General features: G+C 50.1%; 1 protein-coding gene across 4 annotated transcripts in view; it reads right to left on the bottom strand.

Annotated features, from left to right (window-relative positions):
* Positions 1-26,528, bottom strand: part of htt (huntingtin) — a gene marked incomplete at its 5' end in the record, with an annotated part of 141,519 nt that extends 114,991 nt beyond the window's left edge. For 3 of the 4 annotated variants that reach the window (XM_071408303.1, XM_071408304.1, XM_071408305.1), the window contains 14 exon segments: positions 705-844; positions 1,090-1,187; positions 3,483-3,641; positions 4,414-4,551; positions 7,797-7,908; positions 9,272-9,390; positions 9,674-9,791; positions 13,112-13,530; positions 14,873-14,950; positions 17,204-17,254; positions 18,436-18,640; positions 24,612-24,790; positions 25,596-25,737; positions 26,390-26,528. In XM_071408303.1, coding sequence (XP_071264404.1) covers positions 705-844; positions 1,090-1,187; positions 3,483-3,641; positions 4,414-4,551; positions 7,797-7,908; positions 9,272-9,390; positions 9,674-9,791; positions 13,112-13,530; positions 14,873-14,950; positions 17,204-17,254; positions 18,436-18,640; positions 24,612-24,790; positions 25,596-25,737; positions 26,390-26,528 — 2,097 coding nt within the window. 4 annotated transcript variants of the gene reach the window in all.
* Between the last annotated feature and the right edge of the window lie 972 nt (positions 26,529-27,500).

Below are 27,500 nucleotides of genomic sequence, written 5' to 3'. Positions count from 1 at the left end.
CAGGATCAGGTCCAGTATTCATAAAGATTATCAGAGTAGAAGTTCTGATCCAGGATCAGGTCCAGTATTCATTAAGATGATCAGAGTAGGAGTTCTGATCTAGGATCAGGTCCAGTATTCATAAAGATGATCAGAGTAGGAGTTCTGATCCAGGATCAGGTCCAGTATTCATAAAGATGATCAGAGTAGGAGTTCTGATCCAGGATCAGGTCCAGTATTCATAAAGATGATCAGAGTAGGAGTTCTGATCCAGGATCAGGTCCAGTATTCATAAAGATTATCAGAGTAGAAGTTCTGATCCAGGATCAGGTCCAGTATTCATTAAGATGATCAGAGTAGGAGTTCTGATCTAGGATCAGGTCCAGTATTCATAAAGATTATCAGAGTAGGAGTTCTGATCCAGGATCAGGTCCAGTATTCATAAAGATGATCAGAGTAGGAGTTCCGATCCAGGATCAGGTCCAGTATTCATTATGATGATCAGAGTAGGAGTTCTGATCCAGGACCAGGTCCAGTATTCATTATGATGATCAGAGTAGATCTGATCCAGGATCAGGTCCAGTATTCATTATGATGATCAGAGTAGGAGTTCTGATCTAGGATCAGGTCCAGTATTCATTATGATTTGAAGGCCAAACTGAATCCAACAAGAGAATCTGGAATCTGATTCTGGAACGTTTGGAGGCAGATTCTGGAACTCTTACCGGAAATCTATCTCTGCCAGAGTGTCCAGGAGTTCCGTCCTGACCAGCCAATAGGAACAGTCCTTTAAGGTCAGCAGGTCAACCAGGAGATGCAGGCCCAACTCACTCAGAGTACTGCTACAGAGAGTCATGATGCAGTGCTGCAACACACACACACACACACACACACACACACACACACACACACACAGGTTAATACACACACACACACACACAGAGTCACACACACACACACACACACACACACACACACAGAGTCACACACACACAGAGTCAGACACACACAGAGTCAGACACACACAGAGTCAGACACAGTCAGACACGCACACACACACACACACACAGGTTAATACACACACACACACACACTCTCTCCGTCTCTTACCCTGACTGCAGAGCAGGCCATCTTACAGGTGACAGAGGACTCGTCCTTCAGAGTGTTCTGTAGTACAGGAACTAGATCCACCAGGGACAACGGGTTACCTAGAGAGAGAGGGGACAGAGGGAGGGAGGGAGAGGAGAGGGAGGGGACAGAGGGAGGGAGGGAGAGGAGAGGAGAGAGAGGGGACAGAGGGAGGGAGAGGAGAGAGGAGAGAGAGGGGACAGACGGAGGGAGAGGAGAGAGGAGAGGAGAGAGGGGACAGAGGGAGGGAGGGAGAGGAGAGGAGAGAGAGGGGACAGAGGGAGGGAGGGAGAGGAGAGGAGAGAGAGGGGACAGAGGGAGGGAGAGGAGAGGAGAGGGAGGGGACAGAGGGAGGGAGAGGAGAGAGGAGAGAGAGGGGACAGAGGGAGGGAGAGGAGAGAGGAGAGAGAGGGGACAGACGGAGGGAGAGGAGAGAGGAGAGGAGAGAGGGGACAGAGGGAGGGAAGGAGAGGAGAGGAGAGAGAGGGGACAGAGGGAAGGAGAGGAGAGAGAGGGGACAGAGGGAGGGAGAGGAGAGGGAGGGGACAGAGGGAGGGAGGGAGAGGAGAGGAGAGAGAGGGGACAGAGGGAGGGAGGGAGAGGAGAGGAGAGAGAGGGGACAGAGGGAGGGAGAGGAGAGGAGAGGGAGGGGACAGAGGGAGGGAGAGGAGAGAGGAGAGAGGAGAGGAGAGAGAGGGGACAGAGGGAGGGAGGGAGAGGAGAGGAGAGAGAGGGGACAGAGGGAGGGAGAGGAGAGGAGAGAGGGGACAGAGGGAGGGAGAGGAGAGAGGAGAGGAGAAAGAGGGGACAGAGGGAGGGAGGGAGAGGAGAGGAGAGAGAGGGGACAGAGGGAGGGAGAGGAGAGAGAGAGGGGACAGAGGGAGGGAGAGGAGAGAGGAGAGGAGAGAGGGGACAGAGGGAGGGAGGGAGAGGAGAGAGGAGAGAGAGGGGACAGAGGGAGGGAGGGAGAGGAGAGAGGAGAGAGAGGGGACAGAGGGAGGGAGAGGAGAGAGGAGAGAGGAGAGGAGAGAGAGGGGACAGAGGGAGGGAGGGAGAGGAGAGGAGAGAGAGGGGACAGAGGGAGGGAGAGGAGAGGAGAGAGGGGACAGAGGGAGGGAGGGAGAGGAGAGAGGAGAGTAGAGAGAGGGGACAGAGGGAGGGAGGGAGAGGAGAGAGGAGAGAGGAGAGAGAGGGGACAGAGGGAGGGAGAGGAGAGAGGGGACAGAGGGAGGGAGGGAGAGGAGAGAGGAGAGAGAGAGAGGGGACAGGGAGAGAGAGAGAGGGGACAGAGGGAGGGAGAGGAGAGAGGGGACAGAGGGAGGGAGAGGAGAGGGAGGGGACAGAGGGAGGGAGGGAGAGGAGAGGAGAGAGAGGGGACAGAGGGAGGGAGGGAGAGGAGAGGAGAGAGAGGGGACAGAGGGAGGGAGAGGAGAGGAGAGGGAGGGGACAGAGGGAGGGAGAGGAGAGAGGAGAGAGGAGAGGAGAGAGAGGGGACAGAGGGAGGGAGGGAGAGGAGAGGAGAGAGAGGGGACAGAGGGAGGGAGAGGAGAGGAGAGAGGGGACAGAGGGAGGGAGAGGAGAGAGGAGAGGAGAAAGAGGGGACAGAGGGAGGGAGGGAGAGGAGAGGAGAGAGAGGGGACAGAGGGAGGGAGAGGAGAGAGGAGAGGAGAGAGGGGACAGAGGGAGGGAGAGGAGAGAGGAGAGAGGAGAGGAGAGAGAGGGGACAGAGGGAGGGAGGGAGAGGAGAGAGGAGAGAGAGGGGACAGAGGGAGGGAGAGGAGAGAGGAGAGGAGAGAGAGGGGACAGAGGGAGGGAGGGAGAGGAGAGGAGAGAGAGGGGACAGAGGGAGGGAGAGGAGAGGAGAGAGGGGACAGAGGGAGGGAGGGAGAGGAGAGAGGAGAGTAGAGAGAGGGGACAGAGGGAGGGAGGGAGAGGAGAGAGAGGGGACAGAGGGAGGGAGAGGAGAGAGGGGACAGAGGGAGGGAGGGAGAGGAGAGAGGAGAGAGAGAGAGGGGACAGGGAGAGAGAGAGAGGGGACAGAGGGAGGGAGAGGAGAGAGGGGGACAGAGGGAGGGAGGGAGAGGAGAGAGGAGAGAGAGAGAGGGGACAGGGAGAGAGAGAGAGGGGACAGAGGGAGGGAGAAGAGAGGAGATGAGATGAGAGGAGAGAGGGTTGAAAGGAGACCAAAGCAACCATTTATCCAGGACCTGTGACTGACAGAGATAATAATGATCGTTGACTAGAGGAATGTGATGTTTGATATGAAGTCTCCTGATAGTGACTGGTGTTAACTGGACAATCCACAGTTACAGTGGGGTTCCCGGGGAATATCTCTAAACTAACTGCTGTACAGTAATATAATGAATCCCTCCTACCTGTAGAGGTGTGTACGCTGGTCATCCAGGTGTGTATGTTGTAACGTGTCTTGGTGAGAGCAGAGTGGATTACAGAACCACACAACACCCCTGTGACACCTCTGACCTGAGGGTCTCCATGACTGACCAGACACAACACATCACTGATATACTGCTGCTCTGTAGACAGAGAGACAGACAGAGAGAGAGAGACAGACAGAGAGAGAGAGACAGAGAGAAGGAGAGAGAGACAGAGAGAAGGAGAGAGAGACAGAGAGAGAGAGACACACAGAGACAGAGAGAGAGACAGAGAGAGAGAGACACACAGAGACAGAGAGAGCGAGAGAGAGAGAGAGAGGTGAGGTGTATGTGTGTTTGCGTGCATGCATGCGATGTGCATGATGTGTGTAGTCGTGTGGTGTGTGTGTAGTCCTACGGTGTGTGTGTAGTCGTGTGGTGTGTGTGTAGTTCTACGGTGTGTGTGTAGTCGTGTGGTGTGTGTGTAGTCATGTGGTGCGTGTGTAGTCGTGTGGTGCGTGTGTAGTCCTACGGTGTGTGTGTAGTCCTACGGTGTGTGTGTAGTCCTACGGTGTGTGTGTAGTCCTACGTGTGTGTGTAGTCCTACGGTGTGTGTGTAGTCCTACGGTGTGTGTGTAGTCGTGTGGTGTGTGTGTAGTCGTGTGGTGCGTGTGTAGTCGTGTGGTGCGTGTGTAGTCCTACGGTGTGTGTGTGTGTAGTCCTACGGTGTGTGTGTGTGTAGTCCTACGGTGTGTGTGTAGTCCTACGGTGTGTGTGTAGTCCTACGGTGTGTGTGTAGTCCTACGGTGTGTGTGTAGTCGTGTGGTGTGTGTGTAGTCGTACGGTGTGTGTGTAGTCCTACGGTGTGTGTGTAGTCGTACGGTGTGTGTGTAGTCCTACGGTGTGTGTGTAGTGGTAAGGTGTGTGTTCCTACCCTGCTGTGTAACTCCGTCCAGTGGCTCCAGGTACAGGGAGTTGAAGAAGACTTCAGGATGAAGAGCAGCTGCTGCTCCAATACAGCTGACTGCTAGAACCTTCACACTGACACGGACCTCTTTATCAGAGACCAGCCCTGCACACACACACACACACACAGGTCAGAGACACACACACACACACACACACACACACAGGTCAGAGACACACACACACACACACACAGGTCAGAGACACACACACACACACAGGTCAGAGACACACACACACACACACACATGTCAGAGACACACACACACACACAGGTCAGAGACACACACACAGGTCAGAGACACACACACAGGTCAGAGACACACACACACACACAGGTCAGAGACACACACACACACACAGGTCAGAGACACACACACAGGTCAGAGACACACACACAGGTCAGAGAGACACACAGGTCAGACACACACACACAGGTCAGAGACACACACACACAGGTCAGAGACACACACACAGGTCAGAGACACACACACAGGTCAGAGACACACACACACACAGGTCAGAGACACACACACACACAGGTCAGAGACACACACACACAGGTCAGAGACACACACACACACAGGTCAGAGACACACACACACACACAGGTCAGAGACACACACACACACACAGGTCAGAGACACACACACACACACAGGTCAGAGACACACACACACAGGTCAGAAACACACACACAGGTCAGAGACACACACACAGGTCAGAGACACACACACAGGTCAGAGACACAGACACAGGTCAGAGACACACACACAGGTCAGAGACACACACACAGGTCAGAGACACACACAGGTCAGAGACACACACACAGGTCAGAGACACACAGACAGGTCAGAGACACACACACAGGTCAGAGACACACACACAGGTCAGAGACACACACACAGATCAGAGACACACACACAGGTCAGAGACACACACACAGGTCAGAGACACACACACAGGTCAGAGACACACAGACAGGTCAGAGACACACACACAGGTCAGAGTCACACACAGACAGGTCAGAGACACACACACAGGTCAGAGACACACACACACAGGTCAGAGACACACACACACAGGTCAGAGACACACACACAGGTCAGAGACACACACACAGGTCAGAGACACACACACACACAGGTCAGAGACACACACACACAGGTCAGAGACACACACACACAGGTCAGAAACACACACACAGGTCAGAGACACACACACAGGTCAGAGACACACACACAGGTCAGAGACACACACACAGGTCAGAGACACACACACAGGTCAGAGACACACACACAGGTCAGAGACACACACACACAGGTCAGAGACACACACACAGGTCAGAGACACACACACACACAGAGACACACACACACACAGGTCAGAGACACACACACACAGGTCAGAGACACACACACACAGGTCAGAGACACACACACACACAGGTCAGAGACACACACACAGGTCAGACACACACACACAGGTCAGAGACACACACACAGGTCAGAGACACACACACAGGTCAGAGACACACACACAGGTCAGAGACACACACACAGGTCAGAGACACACACACAGGTCAGAGACACACAGACAGGTCAGAGACACACACACAGGTCAGAGACACACACAGACAGGTCAGAGACACACACACAGGTCAGAGACACACACACACAGGTCAGAGATACACACACACAGGTAAGAGACACACACACACACAGGTCAGAGACACACACACACACACAGGTCAGAGACACACACACACAGGTCAGAAACACACACACAGGTCAGAGACACACACACAGGTCAGAGACACACACACAGGTCAGAGACACAGACACAGGTCAGAGACACACACACAGGTCAGAGACACACACACAGGTCAGAGACACACACAGGTCAGAGACACACACACAGGTCAGAGACACACATACAGGTCAGAGACACACACACAGGTCAGAGACACACACACAGGTCAGAGACACACACACAGATCAGAGACACACACACAGGTCAGAGACACACACACAGGTCAGAGACACACACACAGGTCAGAGACACACAGACAGGTCAGAGACACACACACAGGTCAGAGTCACACACAGACAGGTCAGAGACACACACACAGGTCAGAGACACACACACACAGGTCAGAGACACACACACACAGGTCAGAGACACACACACAGGTCAGAGACACACACACACACAGGTCAGAGACACACACACACACAGGTCAGAGACACACACACACAGGTCAGAAACACACACACAGGTCAGAGACACACACACAGGTCAGAGACACACACACAGGTCAGAGACACACACACAGGTCAGAGACACACACACAGGTCAGAGACACACACACAGGTCAGAGACACACACACAGGTCAGAGACACACACACACAGGTCAGAGACACACACACAGGTCAGAGACACACACACAGGTCAGAGACACACACACACACAGGTCAGAGACACACACACACACAGGTCAGAGACACACACACACAGGTCAGAGACACACACACACAGGTCAGAGACACACACACAGGTCAGACACACACACACAGGTCAGAGACACACACACAGGTCAGAGACACACACACAGGTCAGAGACACACACACAGGTCAGAGACACACACACAGGTCAGAGACACACACACAGGTCAGAGACACACACACAGGTCAGAGACACACACACAGGTCAGAGACACACACACAGGTCAGAGACACACACAGACAGGTCAGAGACACACACACAGGTCAGAGACACACACACACAGGTCAGAGACACACACACACAGGTCAGAGACACACACAGACAGGTCAGAGACACACACACAGGTCAGAGACACACACACAGGTCAGAGACACACACACACAGGTCAGAGACACACACACAGGTCAGAGACACACACACACAGGTCAGAGACACACACACACAGGTCAGAGACACACAGACAGGTCAGAGACACACACACAGGTCAGAGACACACACACAGGTCAGAGACACACACACAGGTCAGAGACACACACACACAGGTCAGAGACACACACACACAGGTCAGAGACACACACACACAGGTCAGAGACACACACACACAGGTCAGAGACACACAGACAGGTCAGAGACACACACACAGGTCAGAGACACACACACAGGTCAGAGACACACAGACAGGTCAGAGACACACACACAGGTCAGAGACACACACACAGGTCAGAGACACACACACAGGTCAGAGACACACACACAGGTCAGAGACACACACACAGGTCAGAGACACACACACACAGGTCAGAGACACACACACAGGTCAGAGACACGTCTCTCTGACTCGTACCATTCTTCTGTCCAGTCAGCAGGAAGGAGGCAGAGAGGAGTCGTACACAGTGAACCAGTGGCTCCGCCCCTTGGTCTGTGTAGTGGCCAATCGGACCCTTTATCCTCGATGGCTGGGGGATGAAACAACAATTAACCAATCACAACCAGTCAAAATAACACAGACAACAACATTGGCCAATCAGAAAAGACAAATGTGAAATCTAAACATGCCTAAATATCTCATACTATATGAGATATTATAAATTAGTGGGGGTTTTACCTGACGTCATTGGCAGACTATATGAGATATTTAAACTTGATTAGACTTCAATTCTCTTAAGTTTATAAATAACATACTGTCACCCAAAAGACTGATCAATGCATGTCTGTAAAGGTGTAACGGTTGTAATGGTTGTAACGGTGTACCCGTGGTAACGGTGTATAGGTGGTAACGGTGGTAACGGTGTATCGGTGTATCGGTTGTAACGGTGTATCGGTTGTAACGGTGTATCGGTTGTAACGGTGTAACCGTGGTAACGGTGTATATGTGGTAACGGTATATCGGTTGAAACGGTGTATCAGTTGTAACGGTGGTAACGGTTGTAACAGTTGTAATGGTGTATCGTTGTAATGGTTGTAACGGTGTATCGGTTGTAACGGTGTATCGGTTGTAACGGTGTATCGGTTGTAACGGTGTATCGGTTGTAACGGTGTATCGGTTGTAACGGTGTAACGGTGTATCGGTTGTAACGGTGTAACGGTGTATCGGTTGTAACGGTGTATCGGTTGTAACGGTTGTAACGGTTGTAACGGTTGTAACGGTGTATCGGTTGTAACGGTTGTAACGGTGTATCGGGTGTATCGGTTGTAACGGTTGTAACGGTGTATCGGTTGTAACGGTGTATCGGTTGTATCGGTGTATCGGTTGTAACGGTGTATCGGTTGTAACGGTGTATCGGTTGTAACGGTGTATCGGTTGTAACGGTGTATCGGTTGTAACGGTGTATCGGTGTATCAGTTGTAACGGTGTATCGGTTGTAACGGTGTATCGGTTGTAACGGTGTAACGGTGTATCGGTTGTAACGGTGTATCAGTTGTAACGGTGTATCGGTTGTAACGGTGTAACGGTTGTAACGGTGTATTGGTTGTAACGGTTGTAAAGATGTGCATGAGCAGTACGGTGTGCGTCCGTGTCTCTCTCCGTGTGTGTACCTTGTTCTCCAGCTCGGTGTCTCTCCCTCTCTCTCCGTGTGTGTCTCTCTCCGTGTGTGTGTGTCTCTCCGTATGTGTGTGTGTGTGTGTCTCTCCGTGTGTGTGTGTGTGTGTGTGTCTCTCCGTGTGTGTGTGTGTGTGTCTCTCTCCGTGTGTGTACCTTGTTCTCCAGCTCGGTGTCTCTCCCTCTCTCTCCGTGTGTGTCTCTCTCCGTGTGTGTGTGTGTGTGTGTGTGTGTGTCTCTCCGTGTGTGTGTGTGTCTCTCCTTGTGTGTGTGTGTACCTTGTTCTCCAGCTCTGTGGTCTCCGCTGGTTCCTCCTTTGGTATGAGGTGATCCACACTGCTGTCTGACGCCTGTCTGTTGTGACCTCTGCCCTCTAGGAGGTGGGGTCTACTCAGAGCTACAACAGCAACCACAACGTCAGTGTGTAGAGAGGTGAGAGGGGGAGTGTGTACTGTATGTACGTGTTTGTAACATGTATGTGTGTGCTTAGCACGTGTGTACTGTGTGTGTAGTGTAGTGTGTTATACCCAGTGCAGTGTGTGTGTGTGTGTGTGTGTGTGTGTGTGTGTGTGTGTGTGTGTGTGTCGTACCCAGTGCAGTGCAGTGTGTGTGTGTGTGTGTGTGTGTGTGTGTGTGTGTGTGTGTGTGTGTGTGTGTGTGTGTGTGTGTGTGTGTCGTACCCAGTGCGGACTGGGAGAAGGGTTCAGGGTGTGATGAAGGTGCGGCTCCCTCTTCTTCCTCATCCTGTAAAGTTCCGATCTGCATCCCTGAATACAGGCTCTCACTGGTGTCCAACACCTACACACACACAGAGACAGACACACAGAGACAGACACACAGAGACAGACACAGAGACAGAGAGAGAGACAGAGACACACACAGAGGGACACACAGAGACAGAGAGAGATACACAGACACACACAGACACAGACACACACAGAGACACACATCAGTGTCTGAGGCTCATTATTCAACACTACAGTATGTCAGTTCAGCAGACAAGAACACGTCTACTGTCTTGATAGTTACTGGTAATAATCAGCTGGTAACAACCGTCTACCGGGTATAACGACCGTCTACCGGGTATAACGACCGTCTACCGGGTATAACGACCGTCTACCGGGTATAACGGCAGTCTGCCGGGTATAACGGCAGTCTACCCGGCAGTCTGCCGGGTATAACGGCAGTCTGCCGGGTATAACGGCAGTCTGCCGGGTATTACGACAGTCTGCCGGGTATTACGACAGTCTGCCGGGTATTACGACCGTCTGCCGGGTATTACGACCGTCTGCCGGGTATTACGACCGTCTGCCGGGTATTACGACAGTCTGCCGGGTATTACGACAGTCTGCCGGGTATTACGACAGTCTGCCGGGTATTACGACAGTCTGCCGGGTATTACGACAGTCTGCCGGGTATTACGACAGTCTGCCGGGTATTACGACAGTCTGCCGGGTATTACGACAGTCTGCCGGGTATTACGACAGTCTGCCGGGTATAACGACAGTCTGCCGGGTATTACGACCGTCTGCCGGGTATTACGACCGTCTGCCGGGTATTACGACAGTCTGCCGGGTATTACGACAGTCTGCCGGGTATTACGACAGTCTGCCGGGTATTACGACAGTCTGCCGGGTAATACGACAGTCTGCCGGGTATAACGACAGTCTGCCGGGTATAACGACCGTCTGCCGGGTATAACGACCGTCTGCCGGGTATTACGACCGTCTGCCGGGTATTACGACCGTCTGCCGGGTATTACGACCGTCTGCCGGGTATTACGACAGTCTGCCGGGTATTACGACAGTCTGCCGGGTATTACGACAGTCTGCCGGGTATTACGACAGTCTGCCGGGTATTACGACAGTCTGCCGGGTATAACGGCAGTCTACCGGGTATAACGGCAGTCTACCGGGTATAACGGCAGCCTACCGGGTATAACGGCAGCCTACCGGGTATAACGGCAGTCTACCGGGTATAACGACCGTCTACCGGGTATAACGACCGTCTACCGGGTATAACGACAGTCTACCGGGTATAACGACAGTCTACCGGGTATAACGACAGTCTACTGCTTAACATCCTTTGGGATTGAGAAGCACTCAGGGGACATTGGTAGATCTCTAAATTGGGACGCAAAATTATGGCAACTTTTCCTAAATTCCCAGGTTTTCCCAAAATCCCAGTTGGAAGATTCCCGGAATCAGAGGGGAATAAGCAGGAAATCTTCCCGTCCAGGATTTCTGGAAAAGTCTGCAGATTTGTGCAACCCTATAACTAAAACACTGAACTGGGTTTGACTCAACCTGCACACAGGAGGAACCAGGATGTGGGTTAACAGTTACTACAGAACTCACTCCATAATAATACAAGAGAAAACACAAGAGAAAAACAGAGAGATAACTAGATCAGGAGAGGGGGAGCAGGGGGGGAAAGGGGGAAGGAGGGGGAGAAGGAGGGGAGGGGGGAAAGGGGGAAGGAGGGGAGAAGAGTGGGAAGGAGGGGAGGGGGGAAGAGGGGGAAGGAGGGGAGGGGGAGCGAGGGGGGATGGAAGAGGGGGAAGGAGGGGAGGAAGGAGGGGAGGGGGAGAAGGAGGGGAGGGGGGGGAAAGTGGGATTTGTTTTAGATTTCTGAAGAGTTTCAATGATCTTTCTTAGAAAACTAATAATCCCCAAACAAGAAGGATGGGGAAAGCAACCAATCAGATTGCCATGGAAACGAGAGAGGGGGGAGAAGGGGGCGGTTCTCAGCAGGGAGTAGAGTGCACGTACCGGTCTTAAGGAAAGGGGGACGGGGTCGGACGGACGAGAGTGACAAGAACAAAACGGAACTACAGCCAGGTATTCCCTTCCCCCTCCCCTCTGACATCATCAACCAATCAGCCAATCACCTTGCTACTACCGCTAGAGGAAGTGTCTGCGCCAGAAGAGGAGGAGGAAGAAGAAGAAGCAGCAGCGGCGGCGGAGGTAGAGGAGGAAGAGGAGGAGTAGACGGAAGAGTCGCTGTCGGAAGCGTCTGGACCCTCGGTGGAGGTCGGAGAGGGAGGGGCCTCAAACGGCGGCTCCACCATCACCCGTGGCAACCGCGAACGCGACTGCGTGTCACGGGGTGGGGTGGGGGGGGAGGAGGGCAGACCATAGAATTAGAATTAGAAGAACGGACATTCCCACTCAAAGCAAAGTTACGCCAACAATTGTGAGCCTCAGTGTTTAACACATGCAAACAATGGCATTTAGTGGGTTCCAACCAGAAACCTGCACACTGATGAGTTCACCTCATTCTACTGAGTCTAACTCTATGGTTAGCTCCATGGTCTGGGGAAACCTTGTCTATTCTACTGAGTCTAATTCTATGGTTAGCTCCATGGTCTGGGGAAACCTTGTCCATTCTACTGAGTCTAATTCTATGGTTAGCTCCATGGTCTGGGGAAACCTTGTCCATTCTACTGAGTCTAATTCTATGGTTAGCTCCATGGTCTGGGGAAACCTTGTCCATTCTACTGAGTCTAATTCTATGGTTAGCTCCATGCTCTGGGGAAACCTTGTCCATTCTACTGAGTCTAATTCTATGGTTAGCTCCATGGTCTGGGAAACCTTGTCCATTCTACTGAGTCTAATTCTATGGTTAGCTCCATGGTCTGGGAAACATTGTCAATTCTACTGAGTCTAATTCTATGGTTAGCTCCATGGTCAGGGGAAACCTTGTCCATTCTACTGAGTCTAATTCTATGGTTAGCTCCATGGTCTGGGGAAACCTTGTCCATTCTACTGAGTCTAATTCTATGGTTAGCTCCATGGTCTGGGGAAACCTTGTCCATTCTACTGAGTCTAATTCTATGGTTAGCTCCATGGTCTGGGGAAACCTTGTCCATTCTACTGAGTCTAATTCTATGGTTAGCTCCATGCTCTGGGGAAACCTTGTCCATTCTACTGAGTCTAATTCTATGGTTAGCTCCATGGTCTGGGAAACATTGACCATTCTACTGATTCAAATCACTCATTCCAACTCCAACTCCAATCTCTAGTCCCCCAGATCAGCAACATCGGAGGACAATCGAGTGTTTTCGCTTCTAGTAAAATCAATCAAATAATTAACTCCTACACGGCAGACAGACTTACGAGTTCAGCGACGTCTGAAGGCGTGACGGCCGAGTCCGGCCCCTCTGTGGTGGTCTGTGATGAGTCGGCGCTCGGGGGCAGCGAGGGGTTTCCTAGGGGGTCCAGCAGGGGCCCGTCGGGCATCTCCGCGTTCTCCGGTGTGGCGTAGTCGGCCGTTTCCGGGGTAACGTTAGCCCCGCTGGAGCTGTGGCTGAGCATGTCCTCATCCGCTGTGTTGTCATTGGGCGACTCGGGAGTCCCCGCCCCTCCCTCGCCGCCGGAGACGGTTCCGGAGGTCCCGAGGGCAGTCGTTCCTTGTTCCGAGGAGGCGCCACCGAGGTCCACGGACTCGCCGGGCTGCAGAGCATGCTGTGAGGAACGGGGCTGCTGGGTAATGATGTCGACCACCTGGGCGGTGGCGTCGGCGCCCGCGACAGAGGCTGAGTCAAGATGGGAGACACATTTAACCATCAGCCTCTCTCAACCTCATCTTTCAATACAACAAACAGGGGTTAGTATCCCATACCCTGATTAAGACTATTGTATGATCAAATAGTACTCCAGGGTCAGATGAAAACCGACGGAAACAAAGAGGAACAACCTGGAATTTCAGTCGTAAATATTTTTCTTTATTTTTTTTGGTGCACTAATGAATACAACCCTGGTTTGAGTCTCTCTAGTGTTCAGTTAGTTAGGGTTGGTTTCCAGTATTCTTTTGAGAGAGATACAATATATTTTTTTTCATGTCATTTATATTGACAGAGGAGTACAAAGAAAACACTAAATGAGGGCCTCCCGGGTGGCGCAGTGGTCTAGGGCACTGCATCGCAGCGCTAGCTGTGCCACCAGAGTCTCTGGGTTCGCGCCCAGGCTCTGTCGCAGCCGGCCGCGACCGGGGGGTCCGTGGGGCGACGCACAATTGGCCTAGCGTCGTCCGGGTTAGGGAGGGTTTGGCCGGTAGGGATATCCTTGTCTCATCGCGCTCCAGCGACTCCTGTGGCGGGCCGGGCGCAGTGCGCGCTAACCAAGGGGGGCGGGTGCACGGTGTTTCCTCCGACACATTGGTGCGGCTGGCTTCCGGGTTGGAGGCGCGCTGTGTTAAGAAGCAGTGCGGCTTGGTTGGGTTGTGCTTCGGAGGACGCATGACTTTCGACCTTCGTCTCTCCCGAGCCCGTACGGGAGTTGTAGCGATGAGACAAGATAGTAATTACTAGCGATTGGATACCACGAAAATTGGGGAGAAAAGGGGGTAAAATTTATTAAAAAAATAAATAAAAAATAAATAAATTAGTCACATTAACCCTCTGACCTCCCCCCCACCCTCGTCACTCCACTGATGGAAGGATATAGGACGTCACCCCTCCCCCCAAAACATAGATCCTAATCGTGGAACAAAGGAGTAGGATTGTGAGTGAATTGATGATGGGTTTAGATAACTTTTCGGAAGGTGGGCCACACAGAGATGGCCTATGTGTTATTAAGACGCCATATGTTGTTTCGGAGTCTCTCTAGAAACATGTTAAGAGTGGACCAGATCCTGCAACCGGTGTAGGTTCTCCTCTATGGAACGTCGAGGCACCTGGATCAACTCACGTGGAGAGAGGGGCGAGGAACAAATCACTAGAAATACTTCCTCATTTTGGAAGGGCTTTTTTCCTTTTTTCAGGGTCAGTCATTTAAACGCAAAGAGGTTTTCTTTGCCAGACACATTTAGAGACTGAGGAGTGTCATTTTGAGGAGCTTGAGTGATATGAATGGTGATGTTCCTGTATTCTGTCTCACCTGTAAAGGCCCCGGTGGTGACCTCTGCCCTCTCAGGGTCGTCCTCCAACCCCTCCTCCTCCCCCGACAGCATCTTGCCTGGGACACACAGACAGGATAAAGATGGCTACTGCAACATGACCAGTTAGCAGCGTTTGAGAAAGATGTGTTAAAGAGGACTACTGTAACACAGCGTTAGAGAAAGCTGTGTTAAAGAGGACTACTGTAACAGTCTCAACAAGACCAGTCAGCAGCGTTACAGAAAGCTGTGTTAAAGAGGACTACTGTAACAGTCTCAACAAGACCAGTCAGCAGCGTTAGAGAAAGCTGTGTTAAAGAGGACCACTGTAACACAGCGTTAGAGAAAGCTGTGTTAAAGAGGACCACTGTAACACAGCGTTAGAGAAAGCTGTGTTAAAGAGGACCACTGTAACACAGCGTTAGAGAAAGCTGTGTTAAAGAGGACCACTGTAACACAGCGTTAGAGAAAGCTGTGTTAAAGAGGACCACTGTAACACAGCGTTAGAGAAAGCTGTGTTAAAGAGGACCACTGTAACACAGCGTTAGAGAAAGCTGTGTTAAAGAGGACCACTGTAACACAGCGTTAGAGAAAGCTGTGTTAAAGAGGACCACTGTAACACAGCGTTAGAGAAAGCTGTGTTAAAGAGGACCACTGTAACACAGCGTTAGAGAAAGCTGTGTTAGACCAATGGTTCTCCAACCTCTCCTCTGGGACCCCAACCTGATTCAACTGATCAACTGATGCCCAACTTCTCCTTTAGTGTCATCAGACGTGCTAGTCCAGGAATGCATCAAACTAGTCCAGGAATGCATCAAACTAGTCCAGGAATGCATCAAACTAGTCCAGGAATGCATCAAACTAGTCCAGGAATACACCAAACTAGTCCAGGAATACACCAAACTAGTCCAGGAATACACCAAACTAGTCCAGGAATACACCAAACTAGTCCAGGAATGCATCAAACTAGTCCAAGAATGCACCAAACTAGTCCAGGAATGCACCAAACTAGTCCAGGAATGCACCAAACTAGTCCAGGAATGCACCAAACTAGTCCAGGAATGCACCAAACTAGTCCAGGAATACACCAAACTAGTCCAGGAATACACCAAACTAGTCCAGGAATACACCAAACTAGTCCAGGAATACACCAAACTAGTCCAGGAATACACCAAACTAGTCCAGGAATACACCAAACTAGTCCAGGAATGCATCAAACTAGTCCAGGAATGCACCAAACTAGTCCAGGAATACACCAAACTAGTCCAGGAATACACCAAACTAGTCCAGGAATACACCAAACTAGTCCAGGAATGCACCAAACTAGTCCAGGAATGCACCAAACTAGTCCAGGAATGCATCAAACTAGTCCAGGAATACACCAAACTAGTCCAGGAATACACCAAACTAGTCCAGGAATGCATCAAACTAGTCCAGGAATGCACCAAACTAGTCCAGGAATGCACCAAACTAGTCCAGGAATGCACCAAACTAGTCCAGGAATACACCAAACTAGTCCAGGAATACACCAAACTAGTCCAGGAATACACCAAACTAGTCCAGGAATACACCAAACTAGTCCAGGAATACACCAAACTAGTCCAGGAATACACCAAACTAGTCCAGGAATACACCAAACTAGTCCAGGAATACACCAAACTAGTCCAGGAATACACCAAACTAGTCCAGGAATACACCAAACCAGTCCAGGAATACATCAAACCAGTCCAGGAATACACCAAACCAGTCCAGGAATACACCAAACTAGTCCAGGAATGCACCAAACTAGTCCAGGAATACACCAAACTAGTTCAGGAATACACCAAACTAGTCCAGGAATACACCAAACTAGTCCAGGAATACACCAAACTAGTCCAGGAATACACCAAACTAGTCCAGGAATACACCAAACTAGTCCAGGAATACACCAAACTAGTCCAGGAATGCATCAAACTAGTCCAGGAATGCATCAAACTAGTCCAGGAATACACCAAACTAGTCCAGGAATACACCAAACTAGTCCAGGAATACACCAAACTAGTCCAGGAATGCATCAAACTAGTCCAGGAATACACCAAACTAGTCCAGGAATACACCAAACTAGTCCAGGAATACACCAAACTAGTCCAGGAATACACCAAACTAGTCCAGGAATACACCAAACTAGTCCAGGAATACACCAAACTAGTCCAGGAATACACCAAACTAGTCCAGGAATACACCAAACTAGTCCAGGACATGAAAACATGATGAATGGGGATGCTGGAGGAGAGGTTTGGGAAACACTGTGTCAGATAGAGGGAGCAGTACACAGGAGAGAGTTGTTAAATCACCTTTCTGTTTTCTGAGGAGGAGTGGACTATTACAGGAAGACCCGCCCCCGGCTGCAGGCAGGAAACAGGAAGAACACACACAGGAACAGGAAGTGAAGGAGAGAAAATAAGAAAAGCCCCATGGGAAATAGCCATTATACCCCAGACAGACAGAGGAAGAGACGCAAATTAGTTAGTGAGAGAGGCAATGGGAGAGGGTGCCTATTCCCTATATAGAGAATAGGGCTCTGGTCACTAGTAGTTCACGATACACTGAGTGTACAAAACATTAAGAACACCTGCTCTTTCCATGAGGTAGACTGACCAGGTGAATCCAGGTGAAAGCTATGATCCCTTATTTATGTCACCTGTTAAATCCACTTCAATCAGTGTAGATGAAGGGGAGGAGACAGGTTAAAGAAGGATTTTTAAGCCTTGAGACATGGATTGTATGTGTGCCATTCAGAGGGTGAACGGACAAGACAAAATATTCATGTGCCTTTGACCGGGGTCTGGTAGTAGGTGCCAGGTGCGTCAAGAATTGCAACGCTGCTGGGTTTTTCACGCTCAACAGTTTCCCGTGTGAATCAAGAATGGTCCACCACCCAAAGGACATACAGCCAACTTTTTTTAATTTTATTTTACCTTTATTTAACTAGGCAAGTCAGTTAAGAACAAATTCTTATTTTAAATGACGGCCTAGGAACAGTGGATTAACTGCCTTGTTCAGGGGCAGAACAACAGATTTTTACCTTGTCAGCTCGGAGATTTGAACTTGCAACCTTTCGGTTACTAGTCCAACGCTCTAACCACTAGGCTACGCTGTCGCCTCTACACTCTAACCACTAGGCTACGCTGTCGCCTCTACACTCTAACCACTAGGCTACGCTGTCGCCACTTGACACAACTTGTGGGAAGCATTGGAGTCAACATGGGCCGGCATCCCTGTGGAACACTTTCGACACCTTGTAGAGTCCCACGCCCCGACGAATTGAGGCAGTTCTGAGGGTAGAAGAGGGGGGCAACTCAATATTAGGAAGGTGTTTTGCATACTCAGTGTGGAGTGAGCCTTTTGGGACCAATCAGCAGACAGCAAAACAGTAAACAGAGAGACAGGAGGCGGAGCTCTGTACAGTGACTGGCAGAGCATTCACCCAACGACTGGGCGTTGTAATTTGAAACTAAAGATTTAACCGACAGAGCAATCCACCAACGACCAAGCATTATTCGTTTGATTGACGGGTGGAACTAACCAATGAACTCCAGGATGCTGCCGGAGTGGGCGCGTCTCTCGACGTCCTGTCGGAACACGCTGGCGTGAGGAACGCTGCCGGGCGTAATGAGCATGTGCAGTAGCTCTGGGGGAGGAGTCCGGAACATCTGCTGCATCAGTTCCAGAGAGGCGGTCACCACGTTGTGGTCACCATGCTGGGTGTAGTGTAGAGTCAACTCATAGACCTACACACACACACACACACACACACACAGAGACACCACGTTGTGGTCACCATGCTGGGTGTAGTGTAGAGTCAACTCATAGACCTACACACACACACACACACACACACACACACCACGTTGTGGTCACCATGCTGGGTGTAGTGTAGAGTCAACTCATAGACCTACACACACACAGAGACACCACGTTGTGGTCACCATGCTGGGTGTAGTGTAGAGTCAACTCATAGACCCACACACAGACACCAGGTTGTGGTCACCATGCTCAAATCAAATCAAATCAAATTTTATTAGTCACATACACATGGTTAGCAGATGTTAATGCGAGTGTAGCGAAATGCTTGTGCTTCTAGTTCCAACAATGCAGTAATAACCAACAAGTAATCTAACCTAACAATTCCACAACTACTACCTTATACACACACACAAGTGTAAAGGGATAAAGAATATGTACATAAAGATATATGAATGAGTGGTGGTACAGAACGGCATGGCAAGATGCAGTAGATGGTATAGAGTACGGTATATACATATGAGATGAGTAATGTAGGGTATGTAAACATAAAGTGGCATAGTTTAAAGTGGCTAGTGGTACATGTATTACATAAAGATGGCAAGATGCAGTAGATGGTATAGAGTACAGTATTTTCTTATTTTTTTATTTAACCTTTATTTAACCAGGTAGGCAAATTGAGAACACGTTCTCATTTACAATTGCGACCTGGCCAAGATAAAGCAAAGCAGTTCGACACATACAACAACACATAGTTACACATGGAGTAAGACAAACATATAGTCAATAATACAGTGAAAAAAATAAGTCTATATACAATGAGAGCAAGTGAGGTGAGATAAGGGAGGTGAAGGCAAACAAATATATGTATAAATAAATAAAAATATAAAAAGGCCATGGAGGCGAAGTGAATACAACACAGCAAGTAAAATAAAAAATAAAAAACACTGGAATGGTTGGTTTGCAGTGGAAGAAAGTGCAAAGTAGAGACAGAGATGATGGGGTGCAAAGGAGCAAAATAAATTAATAAATAAATACAGTAGGTAAAGAGGTAGTTGTTTGGGCTAAATTGTAGATGGGTTATGTACAGGTGCAGTAATCTATGAGCTGCTCTGACAGCTGGTGCTTAAAGCTAGTGAGGGAGATAAGTGTTTCCAGTTTCAGAGATTTTTGTAGTTCGTTCCAGTCATTGGCAGCAGAGAACTGGAAGGAGAGGCGTCCAAAGGAAGAATTGGTTTTGGGGGTGACTAGAGAGATATACCTGCTGGAGCGCGTGCTACAGGTAGGTGCTGCTATGGTGACCAGCGAGCTGAGATAAGGGGGGACTTTACCTAGCAGGGTCTTGTAGATGACCTGGAACCAGTGGGTTTGGCGACGAGTATGAAGCGAGGGCCAGCCAACGAGAGTGTACAGGTCGCAGTGGTGGGTAGTATATGGGGCTTTGGTGACAAAACGGATGGCACTGTGATAGACTGCATCCAATTTATTGAGTAGGGTTTTGGAGGCTATTTTGTAAATGACATCACCGAAGTCGAGGATTGGTAGGATGGTCAGTTTTACAAGGGTATGTTTGGCAGCATGAGTAAAGGATGCTTTGTTGCGGAATAGGAAGCCAATTCTAGATTTGACTTTGGATTGGAGATGTTTGATGTGAGTCTGGAAGGAGAGTTTACAGTCTAACCAGACACCTAGGTATTTGTAGTTGTCCACATATTCTAAGTCAGAGCCGTCCAAAGTAGTGATGTTGGACAGGCGGGCAGGAGCAGGCAGCGATCGGTTGAAGAGCATGCATTTAGTTTTACTTGTATTTAAGAGCAGTTGGAGGCCACGGAAGGAGAGTTGTATGGCATTGAAGCTCGCCTGGAGGGTTGTTAACACAGTGTCAAAAGAAGGGCCAGAAGTATACAGAATAGTGTCGTCTGCGTAGAGGTGGATCAGAGAATCACCAGCAGCAAGAGCGACATCATTGATGTATACAGAGAAGAGAGTCGGTCCAAGAATTGAACCCTGTGGCACCCCCATAGAGACTGCCAGAGGCCCGGACAACAGACCCTCCGATTTGACACACTGAACTCGATCAGAGAAGTAGTTGGTGAACCAGGCGAGGCAATCATTAGAGAAACCAAGGCTGTCGAGTCTGCCGATGAGGATGTGGTGATTGACAGAGTCAAAAGCCTTGGCCAGGTCAATGAATACGGCTGCACAGTATTGTTTCCTATCGATGGCGGTTACGATATCGTTTATGACCTTGAGCGTGGCTGAGGTGCACCCATGACCAGCTCTGAAACCAGATTGCATAGCGGAGAAGGTGTGGTGGGATTCGAAATGGTCGGTAATCTGTTTGTTGACTTGGCTTTCGAAGACCTTAGAAAGGCAGGGTAGGATAGATATAGGTCTGTAGCAGTTAGGGTCAAGAGTGTCCCCCCCTTTGAAGAGGGGGATAACCGCAGCTGCTTTCCAATCTTTGGGGATCTCAGACGACACGAAAGAGAGGTTGAAGAGGCTAGTAATAGGGGTGGCAACAATTTCAGCAGATAGTTTTAGAAAGAAAGGGTCCAGATTATCTAGCCCGGCTGATTTGTAAGGGTCCAGATTTTGCAGCTCATTTAGAACATCAGCTGACTGTATTTGGGAGAAAGAGAAACGGGGAAGGCTTGGGCGAGTAGCAGAGGGGAGGGCAGTGCTGTTGTCCGGGGTAGGGGTAGCCAGGTGGAAAGCATGGCCAGCCGTAGAAAAATGCTTATTGAAATTCTCAATTATAGTGGATTTGTCGGTGGTGACAGTGTTTCCTATCTTCAGAGCGGTTGGAAGCTGGGAGGAGGTGTTCTTATTCTCCATGGACTTTACGGTGTCCCAGAACTTTTTTGAATTTGTGTTGCAGGAAGCAAATTTCTGCTTGAAAAAGCTAGCCTTGGCTGTTCTAACTGCCTGTGTATAATGGTTTCTGGCTTATACATATGTACATATGAGATGGGTAATGTAGGGTATGTAAACATTATATTAAGTGGCATTGTTTAAAGTGGCTAGTGGTACATTTTTACATAATTTCCATCAATTCCCATTTTTAAAGTGGCTGGAGTTGAGTCAGTATGTTGGCAGCGGCCGCTAAATGTTAGTGGTGGCTGTTTAACAGTCTGATGGCCTTGAGATAGAAGCTGTTTTTCAGTCTCTCGGTCCCTGCTTTGATGCACCTGTACTGACCTCGCCTTCTGGATGATAGCGGGGTGAACAGGCAGTGGCTTGGGTGGTTGTTGTCCTTGATGATCTTTATGGCCTTCCTGTGACATCGGGTGGTGTAGGTGTCCTGGAGGGCAGGTAGTTTGCCCCCGGTGATGCGTTCTGCAGACCTCACTACCCTCTGGAGAGCCTTACGGTTGTGGGCGGAGCAGTTGCCGTACCAGGCGGTGATACAGCCCGACAGGATGCTCTCGATTGTGCATCTGTAGAAGTTTGTGAGTGCTTTTGGTGACAAGCCGAATTTCTTCAGCCTCCTGAGGTTGAAGAGGCGCTGCTGCGCCTTCTTCACAACGCTGTCTGTGTGGGTGGACCAATTCAGTTTGTCCGTGATGTGTACACCGAGGAACTTAAAACTTTCCACCTTCTCCACTACTGACCCGTCGATGTGGATAGGGGGGTGCTCCCTCTGCTGTTTCCTGAAGTCCACAATCATCTCCTTTGTTTTGTTGACGTTGAGTGTGAGGTTATTTTCCTGACACCACACTCCGAGGGCCCTCACCTCCTCCCTGTAGGCCGTCTCGTCGTTGTTGGTAATCAAGCCTACCACTGTAGTGTCATCCGCAAACTTGATGATTGAGTTGGAGGCGTGCATGGCCACGCAGTCGTGGGTGAACAGGGAGTACAGGAGAGGGCTCAGAACGCACCCTTGTGGGGCCCCAGTGTTGAGGATCAGCGGGGTGGAGATGTTGTTACCTACCCTCACCACCTGGGGGCGGCCCGTCAGGAAGTCCAGGACCCAGTTGCACAGGGCGGGGTCGAGACCCAGGGTCTCGAGCTTGATGACGAGTTTGGAGGGTACTATGGTGTTAAATGCTGAGCTGTAATCGATGAACAGCATTCTCACATGGGTATTCCTCTTGTCCAGATGGGTTAGGGCAGTGTGCAGTGTGGTTGCGATTGCGTCGTCTGTGGACCTATTGGGTCGGTAAGCAAATTGGAGTGGGTCTAGGGTGTCCGGTAGGGTGGAGGTGATATGGTCCTTGACTAGTCTCTCAAAGCACTTCATGATGACGGAAGTGAGTGCTACGGGGCGGTAGTCGTTTAGCTCAGTTACCTTAGCTTTCTTGGGAACAGGAACAATGGTGGCCCTCTTGAAGCATGTGGGAACAGCAGACTGGGATAAGGATTGATTGAATATGTCCGTAAACACACCAGCCAGCTGGTCTGCGCATGCTCTGAGGACGCGGCTGGGAATGCCGTCTGGGCGTGCAGCCTTGCGAGGGTTAACACGTTTAAATGTTTTACTCACCTCGGCTGCAGTGAAGGAGAGCCCGCAGGTTTTGGTAGGGGGCCGTGTCAGTGGCACTGTATTGTCCTCAAAGCGGGCAAAAAAGTTGTTTAGCCTGTCTGGGAGCAAGACATCCTGGTCCGCGACGGGGCTGGTTTTCTTTTTGTAATCCGTGATTGACTGTAGACCCTGCCACATACCTCTTGTGTCTGAGCTGTTGAATTGCGACTCGATTTTGTCTCTGTACTGGGACTTAGCCTGTTTGATTGCCTTGCGGAGAGAATAGCTACACTGTTTGTATTCGGTCATGCTTCCGGTCACCTTGCCCTGGTTAAAAGCAGTGGTTCGCGCTTTCAGTTTCACGCGAATGCTGCCGTCAATCCACGGTTTCTGGTTTGGGAATGTTTTAATCGTTGCTGTGGGTACGACATCGTCAATGCACTTCCTAATGAACTCGCTCACCGAATCAGCATATTCGTCAATATTGTTGTTGGACGCAATGCGGAACATATTCCAATCCGCGTGATCGAAGCAGTCTTGAAGCGTGGATTCAGATTGGTCGGACCAGCGTTGAACAGACCTGAGCGCGGGAGCTTGTTGTTTTAGTTTCTGTTTGTAGGCTGGAATCAACAAAATGGAGTCGTGGTCAGCTTTTCCGAAAGGGGGGCGGGGGAGGGCCTTATATGCGTCGCGGAAATTAGTGTAGTGTAGAGTCAACTCATAGACCTACACACACACACAGAGACACCAGGGGATTGGAACTGACCCTGGGTTTAATACGCTGAATGACTGTATTGTGTTCATTCATATTTCTCCCGTGTTTTCTGTCCAGTATTACGTTGTTACTTATTCATGTATCGTTGTGGTTGGAGATGGAGGAAAGGCATTACACTGTACTTGTGCATGTGACCTTAAAACACACACACGTTATAAAAAAAGTTAACACACACACACACCAGAATCACACACACCAGATACACACACACCAGATACACACACACACCAGAATCACACACACCAGATACACACACACCAGAATCACACACACACCAGATACACACACACACACCAGATACACACACACACCAGATACACACCAGATACACACACACACACCTGATACACACACACACCAGAATCACACACACCAGATACACACACACCAGATACACACACACCAGACACACCACACACACACACACACCTGATACACACACACACCAGAATCACACACACCAGATACACACACCAGAATCACACACACCAGATACACACACACCAGATACACACACCAGATACACACACACAGACACACACACCAGCTACACACACACACCAGATACACACACACACCAGATACACACACACACCAGATACACACACACACCAGATACACACACACACCTGATACACACACACACACACCTGATACACACACACCTGATACACACACACCTGATACACACACACCTGATACACACACACAGACTGACTTGCAGTAGCTGTTCGGGCGTGGGCTGTAAGTCTGCCTCCTTCCTCATGACTCCGAAGCTTCCTTTCAGGCTGGTGGTCCTGTCCTGTTGCTGTAGTTGAGGCATCAGGTAGCGAAGGGTTAACAACACCCCCAGAACCAGGTGGTTAGGATGTTCCTCGTCTACAGGAACCAACAGACCTGGAGAGAGAGAGGGAGAGAGAGAGAGAGCGAGGGAGAGAGAGAGAGAGAGAGACCTCTTTTGAATTCCAAATCAAGCCCCTGCAAAATAGACACTACAACACATCTGAAGGGATTGGATGGACAGAAACATGATGGTGAATCTCTTCCTGTTGCCTTCTGATTGGCTGGGTGGACAGGTCTTCATTTCCCCTCCAGCTGCAGGGTTCCTCAACAGACTATTAGACCCCCAAGTTTTCTGAGCAAGTCTTTATATATTATTTTTGGACATAAAAGACTGTAAAAAAATCACCAGGAAATCTGTTCCCAAGTATCCCGACGCACAAATAGAGAGACATATGAGGTCATAGCACAAACACTACATCTGTTTGGGATCCCTGCAGGGTACAAATTATTTATAACTATGTTTTACCCCCCCGCCCCCCACACAACTATCCGCTCAAGGAAAAACGGTCCCACGGCTAAATGTAATGGATGATCCCTGTGCTAAGGAGTGGTTGTGTTTGGTACTGACCCAGCAGGACGTTGAGCAGCCAGGTGTAATGGATGATCCCTGTGCTAAGGAGTGGGTGTGTTTGGTACTGACCCAGCAGGACGTTGAGCAGCCAGGTGTAATGGATGATCCCCTGTGCTAAGGAGTGGGTGTGTTTGGTACTGACCCAGCAGGACGTTGAGCAGCCAGGTGTAATGGATGATCCCCTGTGCTAAGGGGTGGTTGTGTTTGGTACTGACCCAGCAGGACGTTGAGCAGCCAGGTGTAATGGATGATCCCCTGTGCTAAGGAGTGGTTGTGTTTGGTACTGACCCAGCAGGACGTTGAGCAGCCAGGTGTAGAAGTAGGAGGACCGTCTAGAGTGTTGACACATATTAGCCGCTGAGGAGGCGGCCGTCCGGCGGATCGTAGGAGAAGCGGACTTCAGGTTGGCCACAAACGACTTCAACAACACCTGCACATATCAGATCAGACACCGTCAGGCACCGTCAGACACCGCCAGATACCGTCAGATACCGTCAGACACCGTCAGACACCGTCAGACACCGTCAGACACCGTCAGACACCATCAGACACCATCAGACACCGTCAGGCACCATCAGACAATGGTTATAAAGACGATTATAAACTGGGTGGTTCGAGCCCTGAATGCTGATTGGCTGACAGCCGTGGTATATCAGACCGTATACCACGGGTATGACAAAACATGTATTTTTACTGCTCAAATTACGTTGGTAACCAGTTTATAATAGCAGTAAGGCACCTCTGGGGTTTGTGGTATATGGCCAATATACCACGGCTAAGGGCTGTATCCAGGCACTCCTCTTTGCGTCGAGTTTAAGAACAGCCCTTAGCCGTGGTATATTGGCCATATACCACAAACCCCCGAGGTGCCTTATAGCTTCATTCTACAACAGATACAGAAAGAGGACAGGGGACATCAATACTTCCATTATTCTCTGTAACTCAAGGCTTTTTATAGAACATTTTAATGGAGGTTGTTCTGGGGGTCTTTGAGTTCTACACACAGGAGTGAGTGTGTGTGTGTGTGTGTGTGTGTGGTGTGTGGTGTGTGGTGTGGTGTGTGGTGTGTTGTGTGTGTGTACCTTGACCTCTCCGTCGTTAGCGAAGTGTCCCAGAGCAGACATGATCTTCGGAACGGCAGCAGCCAGGGTCTCCTGAACAGTCTCCTCCTGTCTCTTAGTGATCCTGGTGAGACAGGGGAGGAGGTTCACCAGGTAGGGTCTGGAGGGAGGAGGGAGAGGAGAGGTCAGAGACCAATCCGGTCAGCAGAAGACTGGGTACATAACAGATCCTGAGCCAGTCGTATTACCCCACAGGACCCAACACCTCATAGTATTACCCCACAGGACCCACCACCTCATAGTATTACCCCACAGGACCCACCACCTCATAGTATTACCCCACAGGACCCAACACCTCATAGTATTACCCCACAGGACCCAACACCTCATAGTATTACCCCACAGGACCCAACACCTCATAGTATTACCCCACAGGACCCACCACCTCATAGTATTACCCCACAGGACCCAACGCCTCATAGTATTACCCCACAGGACCCAACACCTCATAGTATTACCCCACAGGACCCAACACCTCATAGTATTACCCCACAGGACCCAACACCTCATAGTATTACCCCACAGGACCAACACCTCATAGTATTACCCCACAGGACCCACCACCTCATAGTATTACCCCACAGGACCCACCACCTCATAGTATTACCCCACAGGACCCAACACCTCATAGTATTACCCCACAGGACCCAACACCTCATAGTATTACCCCACAGGACCCAACACCTCATAGTATTACCCCACAGAACCCAACACCTCATAATAACACCTCATAGTATTACCCCACAGGACCAACACCTCATAGTATTACCCCACAGGACCCACCACCTCATAGTATTACCCCACAGGACCCACCACCTCATAGTATTACCCCACAGGACCCACCACCTCTTAGTATTACCCCACAGGACCCAACACCTCATAGTATTACCCCACAGGACCCAACACCTCATAGTATTACCCCACAGGACCCAACACCTCATAGTAACACCTCATAGTATTACCCCACAGGACCCAACACCTCATAGTAACACCTCATAAGTATTACCCCACAGGACCCAACACCTCATAGTAACACCTCATAGTATTACCCCACAGGACCAACACCTCATAG

This window comes from Salvelinus alpinus, chromosome 6 (genome assembly GCF_045679555.1).
Source record: "Salvelinus alpinus chromosome 6, SLU_Salpinus.1, whole genome shotgun sequence".
In the NCBI taxonomy this organism is placed as follows: domain Eukaryota; kingdom Metazoa; phylum Chordata; class Actinopteri; order Salmoniformes; family Salmonidae; genus Salvelinus; species Salvelinus alpinus.
Note: the sequence above shows the minus strand (reverse complement) of the source record. Positions and strands in the feature narration are given on the sequence as shown.